This window comes from Physella acuta, unplaced genomic scaffold (assembly GCF_028476545.2).
Source record: "Physella acuta isolate Inbredline_101_S28 unplaced genomic scaffold, ASM2847654v3 ptg000580l, whole genome shotgun sequence".
Taxonomy (NCBI): Eukaryota; Metazoa; Mollusca; class Gastropoda; family Physidae; genus Physella; species Physella acuta.
This window is the reverse complement of record NW_026732099.1, coordinates 832,584-844,244: the sequence shown is the minus strand read 5'-3', so window position 1 is coordinate 844,244 and position 11,661 is coordinate 832,584. Positions and strand designations below refer to the sequence as shown.

Below are 11,661 nucleotides of genomic sequence, written 5' to 3'. Positions count from 1 at the left end.
GCGTTTATGATAAGAGACTTCTTAATATACTTGTTATCTGCGCTTTCGTACTATAAGCCCTATACAACTTACAGGCATAATTTACATTATAAAATTTTCATAAATAGAATTAAATTTTCATATAACAGTTGATAATACATGTATCAGCGGAGTACACATATTGTAAATGTAGCGATGTTAAAAGCAATTATATTTTAACATCTTAGCAAACTGCACATGTTAAAAGAAAACATAACTAAAAGTTATGATTGTGGAGCTAATTTCAAATCGGTTAACATAAGTATTTACAGCCATCTAATAACCACAAACCATTTTGAAACTAAAAATACAATTCAAAGAATCGAAAAATCGATGATAATATTACAATCTAGCGTGTTGTTTTAGTTTCAGTTTGGTAGACTGTTCTATAAATAGGCTATAGTACGTGTCACCGTGTTGTTTAAGGTACAGCTGATCTTGGAAGAGGAGACTTTTGCAAAGGTTTGTAGTAAATAATTAGTTGAATACTGAGTAGTTTTATTTTTGTAATCACATTATATAATGAACTTCAGTACAACACAGTACAGAGCATATTTATTTATTAAAATAAATATGTGATTAAAGAAGACAACTTTACAATCTAGCATGTTGTTTTAGTTTCAGTTTGGTAGATTAATCTATAAATAGGCTGTAGTACGTGTTACCGTGTTGTTTGAGGTACAGCTAGTACAACCCTGGGCTGATCTTGGAAGAGCAGAGGCGTAGCGACCCTTCCCGGCGCCCGGGGACAAACTTTTCAATTTGCACCCCCCCCCCTCAAACTTTCGATTTGCACACCCCCCCCCCCTCAAGATTTTGATTTACACCCCCCCCCCCCCCTCAAACTTTCGATTTGAACCCCCCTTAACCTTTCAATTTATTTTTCAAACCCATTTTGGCGCCCCCTAAGGTCCCCCCGGCGACATATGCCCCCCCCCCCCCGCCCCCCCCCCCCCTCGCTACGCTACTGTGGAAGAGAAGATTTTTGTAAAGGTTTGTAGTAAATAATTAGTTGAATACTGAGTAGTTTTATTTTTGTAATCACATTATATTCTCAACTTCAGTACAACACTGTACAGAGCATATTTATTTATTAAAATAAATATGTGATTAAAGAAGACAACGCGTGTCACAAATAAATAGTGTAGAATGAAACATGAACATATTTGTAAAATGATTTAAATACCTTCAAGTACGAAGTTAATTAGCTTTAAAAATGTTGCATTCAGTTTAGGATATATGGCTGACTGTCGTGTAAACGTAAATGGGTTAAAAACTGTGTACTCATTTCCCTTTAAGTTCTTTTTGATTATTCATATAGTTTATTGGTTTTTATCTTGATTAATTTTTATTCAAAGCCCTTTTTGTCTTGATTGACAAATACATAAAAGCCTGTCAAATACTATTGTTCGTCTTGTAACAGTGTTTCTTTAAGTTTAAAGTCTAATACTAATGCTTGCTTATAGTATCTACTAGACTACCCGTTATCCGCGGATAACTGTGGGTTTCGTGGGGTTACATTAAGGACTTAACGTTTATTCGACGATTTGTATCTTTCCCCTTGCCTCGCTTTGGCAAACATCGTAACAAAAAGCCAGACACAACATTAAAAAAGACGTCACACTAAGACGACATGTTTTTGTTTCTTAAAAACACTGATTTCGGTTGAGCATAGGTCTGACCACGCTATGCCTTCATATGCTGAGGTCACAGAAACAAGTAAAGACAAAAACATATTGCCTGAGGTGTGACAATGATATCCATAGTTATCCAAGGATAATAGATACTCTAGTATTATCTAAAAGTTTTCTTCGCTATTTAGATATCCGTTTTTCAAGTACTATTTCCTATATACTTAACAGGGTTTCCATAAAAGTATTAAGGGTGTGTAATATTTCTTAGTAAACGAGACTATTGCTATACAACCCCTAGAATGCTTATTTTTTATTTATTTATTTAGGTCTGCTTTAGATATTTGTGTCAAATACTATATGCAGCTGAGTCTACTCCCTTTGTTGTTGCGATTTGATACAATCATTTAGTTTAAAATTTATTGTAACATCTTTTATCATAAATCATGTTTCTGTTGTTTCTGCCTTTAAGATGAGTTCACCACCAATCTGCACAGAGATTGTCAAATGCCTGGAGAGTTTTTGGTCAAAGAAACAGCTGATTGATTTCACAGTTAAGATCGATAAAGAATCAATAGAATGCCATAGATTTATTTTAGCGGCATGCTCTGATTTCTTCCAAGCCCTTTTTAATTCGGGAATGAAAGAAGTCACAGATAATTTTGTTACTTTAAAAGATATTTCTGTTGCAGAGTTTGAGTTGATTTTAAAGGCAATATATACAGGGGTCGATATTTTAACATTAGACAACTTTATTGAAGTTTGGCGAGCAGTTCATCAGCTTCAGATTCATTTTATGATAGATTTGTGTGAGAAATTTGCTATAAAATCAATTTCAATGGACAAGTGGCAAAGCATTTACAAAAATGCTCACCTGTTAAATTCGAAACCAGTTCTTACTGATCTTCATTTGTTTATGTTACAAAACTTTGAGAAAATCTGTCATGACCCAACGTTTATGCTCCTTCAGTTTGATGAGATTCATGACTTAATAAAAAGTCAAGATCTGGTAGCCAATATAGAAGATTCAGTTCTTGAGACAGTGATCAACTGGGTAGATCATGATGAGAATATTGATAGTTGTGATGATGCATTCAATCAAGCTAGTAATATTGAAGACGAAGTAGAAACGAACGACACAAAAGAAAACAATAATGGTAGCGATTTGAAAGATGAAGAAACAGATACAGATTTTATGAATAATGAATGTGTTACAAGAGATACCAATAAACAGGACAATGAGGTAGATAATACATACTTATCGACAAGAAAAGATAAACTTACAGAGCTGCTAACGTCTGTGAGGACATGTCTTGTAAGTCCTTCAGTTTTATCTCGCATGTTTAAACATCGGCTGGTTATAAACAATAACGATGCAAAAAACATTATTTTTACTGCTTCGTTATATCCTGCTCTAGATTTTAGACACGGGCAGTGGCCTTCATCAGCGGTACACAGACTGTGCAGTGAATATAAACACTGTGTCGTGTATACAAGTGACAATAGTAATTATATTTACGTGTTAGATGCTAATGAAGAGAAATCGTACTACATTTCCAATAGTTGTCTTTTGCAGCGAGAACTACAATTCGTTTCTTTTAACAATGAATTGTACGCTGTAGGAATGCAGAATTCAAATTACCCTAATGGGATATGTCGAATGAATGTGTGGTGCGAAGGCGAGTGGGTAGAGGTTCTTTTACTACCTCTAATAATGCCAGTGGGCTAGGTTTTTGCAAATGAAATTACTAAAGAAATTTTTATTTTAAATTCTCAAAATTTTATGTTACAATACAATTAAATGTCGTATTCATTTTAATGATAGTTCGCCATTCTTTTAAAAGAGTGCTTGTGGCACGCACATATTATCCTGTTAAAACTCTACCTTAAATACATACACATAAATAAAGCTTTTCAACTTAGTCGTTTGTTTTGTCTGGAAAGCACCCCTTTTGTTACTACTCATCTCACACTGTATAGTATCGAGTCTTAATTTAATTTACACAATGCCTGACTAAAGGAACATTCGTAAATTCGTAAGCAGTAGCGTACGCAGGGGGGGGGGGAGCAGGGGGCGCGGCCGCTCCCCCTCTGGCCATTTTTATCAAAGTGGCGCCTTTTTGGAAACTTTTTAAACTCAAAGTTTTAAACAATGATATTTGTTAAAAAAATATTTTTGGTCGGCACATCTATGTAAATTACAAGATTTCTTTTCATGCAGCAATTAAGCATTATTGAACTAGTCTATTAGTGTCTACGTTTACGACACGTATTAATAGTTGCATCAGTTTGTCATTCTAAAAATAACCATTACGATGCATTGCAATGTTTAAAAAACCTCTACGGGTAGTACCACTTGGCAAGAGGGGTGTTAAGTTTAAGTCAACTGTATAATGCATTTGCTTACGAATAATTGAATTAGAAAATGTTATACATAAAACATCACACATAATTACTTTATATATACAGTTTGAATCGTGTGATTAATTTAAAATAATACAATACAGAAACAAATACAACTGATGTGGCACCTCTATTTAAATTTACTTATGAGCAAACTGCGAAAATAGTGGGGACATTTTGACAAGGTCAACAACAGTTACAACCCCCCCCCCCCCCTCCCCCATGGACCCCTCTGTAAAAATATTGTCATAATACCACTACTACTTATTTAAATCTATTTCTGTAATATATATTTGTGTAATATATATGTATGTTTAGAACAGTCATCTAAAAACTGACGCTATGTTCACTCTGAGTTGGTTATCTCCCCCCCCCCCCCCACACACACACACCTCACCACCACAATTGTGTAGAGCGACATTAATGTCACATCTAGGTATACACTGGGTTGGATAATTGACCTAAAGTGACCGGACAGTGGTGATTGAAGTTGAACACCCCCCCCCCCCCCCGCCCCCAACCCACCCGAACTGATCTGTTAAGTAGAAAAACATGTAGAAAAACGCGTAATGATGTACCAAATACCATGCCGCCAGAAAATTAGCTTTTTAAACGTAAAACTCTGTGAATATTGTTTTTGCAATTACCAGTAAAAAGATGTGTGATCAATACAGTGATCTAACCCATACCTATCACTATGTTAAAAAATGATCTTTAAAGAACACAAACAAGCAGTAGTTAATTAAAATATATGATCTGAACAAAAAAGGCCGAAGTTTAGTTAAATGTAGGCTGTTATTCCGAATGTTTATTTATTATATCGAAAAGCGTGGTTTTATACCAACTCTGATTTAAAAAACTTTCATTATGCTGTAATACTTTAGCATTTATGATGACGATATATTAAATTCTGATTATAGACAAAAACATTTTGTAAACACGAATAGTGTTAAACAATTTCATTATATTCTAAAGTAATTATTTATTTGTTTTGGCATTTATAATTAAATGTGTAGATATATACATATTTATATTAAGAGAGTGATAATTTCCCATATTTCACTTGTCTTAAATAATTTCCCAGGCATTATTATGTAAGAAATTTTTTTTTACAAGAATTACAAAACAGATTGTGTTACGTTCATTGTTTTTGGTTGTAGTGTATATATATATATATATATATATATATATATATATATATATATATTTGTTTAGATTGATACAATTTTTGTTTTGTCGGCCTACATTGTGTGTTTTTTCTTATTTCTTCAGAGTGCTACTTTCAATTTATTTTACATCATAGCGAAGTAATGACATACAGCTAGTAATTATTTATATATATATATATATATATATATATATATATATATATATTTATTTATATATATATATATATATATATATATCGTATATAGAACGGAATAAAAATTCGGCGCCTTTTTTGCTCTTTTCGCTCCCCCTACAACGAAAACCTGGATACGCCTCTGTTCGTAAGGCCAAATTATAAGCTGCGTTGGAGTTTATTAATACAGCAAAGAGAAGTTGTCCAAGTTTAGACGAACTTTGTCCCTAACGCATGTGTAAAAAAATTCAGTTTCAGTTTCGTCTCCAGTAAACAGTTCGAGGAAAAACACGTCAGCTTTTGGCACAGCATTATGTCAGTGCCTCTCAAAATTGTGATGGTACGTTTAGGCAAGTATTAATTTTCTAGAGCTGTTCATTGTAGATAAATTAATATATATATATATATATATATATATATATATATATATATATATATATATATATATATATATATATATATATATATATATATATATATATATATATATATATATATATATATATATATATATATATATATACATATATATATATTCGTCACATCTAAACAAAATAAAAATAATGTTTATATACCTTTAAATGTGACGATTAGATTGCTTTGAAAGAGTGAACTATTGCAATGAACAATGATCTTTTTGTTACTGTTAACTCTATTCATAGTTTTTCATGTAATGAAATACACATGTATTTGAAATAGACTCTGTTCCGAACAGTGACGTAGGCAAGGGGGGGGGGGGGTTTAAGGGCGGTTTTAACCCCTCCCAAGGACTCCGCCCTTATATATATATATATATATATATATATATATATATATATATATATATATATATATATATATATTATATATATATATATATTTATTTATATATATATATATATATATATATATAAATGTGTGTATATATATGATTTTATATATATGGAAAATTATTTGAACCCCTCCATGACCAATTCCTGGCTACGCCACTGGCACCGAAACTGTAGTTTACCCCATGTCAATTATCTTCCTATCGTCTGCCCTCGACTTTGATCCCAGATCAATTACCTCCCCACCCCAGCCTGTTTAGGGACGATGTGGTCAAATGGTAGATCATTCGACTGCAAACCCGAAAGTCTCGAGTTCGTATCACCTAGAATGTTTTTGAAACCACCCAGTTCTGATGAAAACTCGATTCAAGTTAGTAAAAGTAAAGACAGTTGGGTAAAGTGCTGACCACACTATCTCTTCATATGCCGAAGTCACTGGAGCAATTGAACTCTACTTCACCTTCCTCATGGACCGGCTAAGCTTGTTATGTTTTAGAAAAAAATGTTAAGTCTAGGAGTAGGGGATTTTTTTTATACTATACGTTAAGGATAGTATAATGTACTATATAGTACAATGTACTTATATAGTATAATGTACTATTCTGTATCGAACAAGCTTATTCTACACTTTACAGGTTACTTTGGTTTGGTATTATATAGAAAGACTAGGCAAATCATGGAATCTGATAGTGTTTTCTACTAAGCTGGTTACATATTAAAAAAAAGCATTGTGAGGGTGAAAGTAAATGTGAGTGGGGGAATCAACACCATAGCAATTGACAGAATAACTGAGCTATGGCGTAATATCAGGGAGTAATGACAGAGTACTAATTGATAGTTGGCAATGTGTTAGATCAGTCTATAATGATTAGACTGAACTGAATAAACTTGATACTTGACAGATATTCATAAAATATTGATTATAATTAGATATCACAGCGAGAAATACATGTCTAAATGAAAGTAATGCTCTTATAAAAATATTATAACATAGAAAATTTAGACAATTATGATAATTCTAGTGTAATTATTTTAGCGAGTTTGCTTTTTAAAAACTGTTTATAAAATATGTTTCCTACTAACGTGTGCATTTATTATATTAAACATTATTTACAGGATCATCAATTCGTGGATTTTTGAAGATTTAACTGTTTTAAAAGCAACAAACACTGTCATCATTTAGCATCATAAAACATGGAGTTGCAAGCGACGCGTGATATTCCAGCGTGTTTAGTTAAAAAGATAGAAACTTTGTGGAACGAGAAAGAATTACTTGACTTCAACGTCAATATTGATGGAATTAACATTCCGTGTCATCGTCTAATGCTAGCTGCTTGCTCTGAATTTTTCCGATGTTTGTTTAGATCAAGTATGAAAGAAACCCACGACAATGTTGTGACTGTACAAGGTATGTCAGTTGAGACGTTTAACCTGATACTGAAGTACGTGTACACAGGTGAAAATATTTTAACTGTTGAGAATGTAATTAACGTGTGGAGGGCAGTAGATCAGTTACAAATTGACTTTATGATTGATATATGTGAGAAATTTGCCATCAATGCATTGGATTTAAATAATTTGGAGGACATCTACAAAACATCAAAGCTATTGAACGCTATAACTGTGTTAGATGCTTTAAAAGCATTTATGTTAAAACATTTCAATGACTTTTGCAAGACGAAAACATTTATGGAACTATCATTTGAAGAGATCCACGAGTTGATAATTGATCAAGATCTAAACGCTAATGATGAAGATATTGTACTAGAGTCGGTGTTCAAGTGGGTAGAATATGAAGAGGGAAATAATTGCATATGTGAAACTAAGGAAATGGTAAATGATTCACAAGATGATTGTGAAAATATGGATTTGAATCAGCAAACACGCAAATGTTTACCATACACTGATACCACCGTTGAAATAAAGGTTGAGTCTACAAGTTCGGAAGAAACAAATCTAATCAGGAAAGACAAACTTGTAACTTTATTGCAGAATGTTAGGATGTGCCTGGTTAGACCTGCATTGTTGTCAAAGTTTTTTGGCCATAAACTACTTCAAGGAAATGATGAAGCAAAAGCTCTGATTTTTAAAGCAACACTGCATCGTATCCACAAATTTAATCATGGCCAATGGATATCTGCTGCTATTCATAGAAACAGCAGTAACTATGGACATTATGGTGTATATACACATTATGATGATCATATAAAATTGTTGTGTATTGAATCAGAGAAGTGTCATACTTTGAGCTCAACCTGTCCATTAAAGTTTAAAACCCAGCCTTGTATTTTTGATAATAAGCTCTATTGTTTCGGCTACACATCCAGAGGATACAGCTGTCGTTTAGTAGTTTATCAAGATGGTACTTGGATTGAATTAACAGATATTCCAGGAACTAATTTAATTACCTTTCCACATGATAACTTTATTTATTTTATTGATTGTGAAAGTAATACAATTTATAGAATAAATCCAAATTTAAAAAACCCAAGGTCAGAAATATTTTTTAGTGTAGATAATTCAATGGCTATAAAATATGTAATGGGCTATGAAGAAAAAATTGTTTTATTTTCGTCTTTGACAACCAATGGTACGCATGAAACTGCTGTTCAATGTTTAGATGTCTCGTCAAAGTTGTTGACCCGACTCGACAATCTACATGGGCCAGCACATCATCTTATATCATTTCGTGATGATTATAACACGTATATATTACAAAAAGATGGAAAATTGTGGATATTGTTTTCGTCTCAATCAAACACAATACAATTTAAATGCATTGATCGTCTGTGGTTTATTGAACGTAAAGTACACGGTGCTCTTACTTACAATGGTAAACTTGTTATTTTTTATGAAACTAACGACGACCTCAGAGATCAATGGAGAAGCTACCAAGTGATCGGACTGTTTAAAGTCGTAAAATACAAACACAGCCAGAATTGTTCAAAGTTTATACCAGCCATATTGCCAAAATCATGTTTTTAAAATTTGTATTTTATAAGTTACATAGACATGCGAGATATAGTGCTATTGAGATAATTTAATCATGACTTCTTGTGCCTGAGGTATTCCAACCTTGAGATATTGCGTGAATTATACTTTGTATTAAGATATTTTATTATTGTAATAAAAATACCCGATTTTTTAATAGGGATATGTAGTTTTGAAATATAAATTTAAAAACAGATGCGAAATTATGCTATTTTGTCGCAGTTACATTCTTTGAGATATTTTGTATGCGTTTTTTTATGTCTGGAAAATACTTTTAAAGTGAAGGTCAGGTGGAGATAATAATAGAGCTTACGCGTTACTAGTTTCTGAGTTTGCTTGAGAGTCTAGATCTTAGAGTGAGGCACGGGTCAAGACGCATTGATATGTTGATAATAGGTATTAAATACTGCCAATCAGATGCTATTAATCAAATGATTTTACGTTTAAACCCTGTGATTTTAAGTGATACAAAGTCTGATGCAAATTCTGATGAGGATTATGTAATGGTGTAAAAGAACTAACCAATTAAAGATTTAATACAACAACAATATTTTGATGCCATCGATAGCAGATTTATTTTCAAAGAATCATCAGTAGCAAAGACTACTACGTTAAATAAAAGCAACAAATAAAATCAACACTTGTCATTACCACTAAGGGCAGCGAGAACATGTTTTACAAGTAATCAATTTTTATTAGAGTTTTGTTAAACAGTTAGCTGCTAGAAATTTGTATCAGAACCATTTTGTGTAAGACTACACATGCTCACCATAGACAATGGCTTTCGTCATCCATACATCGTGTTTGTTGTGAGTTGAAACAATACAGGATTGTGTATGCCATTAATAATGATATCAACATAGTAACATTTCATTTTAATTTTAGTACCTCATAAACTGTTGTATCTTAAAATTGTTTTTAGTAGCTACAATGTACAAACACATAACAAGTTGTTACCGAAGAAATGGCGGTACAAGCAGCTTACTACAGGTGTAAAGAGAATTTATATAGTGGTTATATATAGTTATATGGTGATAGAAGCATAATACAAAAGAAAATGCTTGTAGATTCCTGATGACAAAAATTAGAAGCTCGAGAGTAGAAAAAAATGTTTCCCCATGTTCCCATTTCAGAATGTTTGTTTGAACCATTACGTTTCAAACAAGTGCTTTAAACACAATTTCTGATTTTTTAAAATATTGAATTATTTATTATAGTGACAAAAACGTGTAAATATATGAGAAAACGCATTGCTTTATTTTTTTTTAAACTGACTTTGTGCATTTTTAACATCTTTCACTACTGCTTGATGTAGTTTGTGTTTGTATTACTGAGATATACATAGTCACTTCCGTTAATTCATTTTAGTTTTTGATGGTATACGTGTTGCAGTATCTTTAAAAAAATTGTAATCTTTGTTAATCACAAGTTTATTAAATAAACAAATGCATATAAAAACTGTTTATACTTTGATTATATAAGGATTTTGCTTTGTAAATGTATTCTTAAATGAGGATATTCTTATGCCAAAATAAATTTATAACAATAAGTTAAAATTATGAGTTCTTAAGATTCTGAAGAAGTATATATCAAAATGAGCAGTGCTGATTTATTTTAAATTTAATATTTTTATAACTAAATTTACTATTGCAGTAACTATGGTACGATGTGGCGTAGCGGTTGTATATATATATATATATATATATATATATATATATATATATATATATATATATATATATATATATATATATATATATATATACGTATTCAGTTTAAAATGATTGTCGATTTAGTAGCGCATGAAATATTTTCTTCATTACAAAAATTAACATTATGTTTATGAATGTTTAAACCGTATACATATAAATATAAACTGATTGCATTTAAAGAATTTTTTTTCACATAGCTAGTTTACAATAAGATAGTAATTTAATTTTAAAAGATACATTTTGTATTCAAAAATAAATGTATACGGATAATGCTACTTATGATTCGGGCTTATGGGCAAAAGGCCAATATGTTATTTGTGTTAAAAATCAAACATCTTTAATCTAAACTACCTAAATAATTACAAAGCAAGAAGGCTGTTTGCACAATAGATTAGAAAAAAAAAACATTAAACACAATCACAGAAGTTAATTTTCAGTTTATTTTAGAAATAACACGTTTTAGTAATTCTAAGAAAATTATTTAAAAAATCAAATATGTTTTGTTAATTACTGGAACTTTCGAAAAAGATTCTCTTTTCACACTGAAGATCCGTGAGGGTTGAATCTGTAATGTAGAAAGAAATTTAATAAATAGAGTAACATGTTTGCTTATGTTTGACTATAATAAAACTGAGAAAAAAAACTTACATCATTATTATCAGACGAATAGATTTTATCCTCTCTGTTGAAAGTACAAAAAAGTATAAAAAAAAGGTTAGTTTGGAAAATAATTATTAACAATTGTTTATTAATAT

At 31.4% G+C, this 11,661-nt stretch overlaps 2 protein-coding genes across 2 annotated transcripts; both read left to right on the top strand.

Annotated features, from left to right (window-relative positions):
* Nucleotides 1-425: 425 nt before the first annotated feature.
* Nucleotides 426-3,378, top strand: LOC131947056 (kelch-like protein 41). Its single transcript, XM_059308140.1, has 2 exons — nt 426-480; nt 2,122-3,378. The coding sequence occupies exon 2, from the start codon at nt 2,122-2,124 to the stop codon at nt 3,376-3,378; it is 1,257 nt and encodes a 418-aa protein (XP_059164123.1). The 5' UTR covers nt 426-480.
* Nucleotides 3,379-7,397: 4,019 nt separating this feature from the next.
* On the top strand, nt 7,398-9,706 carry LOC131947055 (kelch repeat and BTB domain-containing protein 8-like). The gene is made up of 2 exons (XM_059308139.1): nt 7,398-8,565; nt 9,612-9,706. Exons 1-2 carry the CDS (start codon nt 7,398-7,400, stop codon nt 9,704-9,706), a joined length of 1,263 nt encoding a protein of 420 aa, XP_059164122.1.
* Nucleotides 9,707-11,661: the final 1,955 nt, after the last annotated feature.

Bases quoted from the DNA above. Each gene is read 5' to 3' on its own strand.
- LOC131947056 (XM_059308140.1), top strand. From the start codon at position 2,122: ATGAGTTCACCACCAATCTGCACAGAGATTGTCAAATGCCTGGAGAGT.
- LOC131947055 (XM_059308139.1), top strand. From the start codon at position 7,398: ATGGAGTTGCAAGCGACGCGTGATATTCCAGCGTGTTTAGTTAAAAAG. The intron at 8,566-9,611 runs GTACTTGGATTG...ACTGCCAATCAG, and splicing joins TTTAGTAGTTTATCAAGATG to ATGCTATTAATCAAATGATT.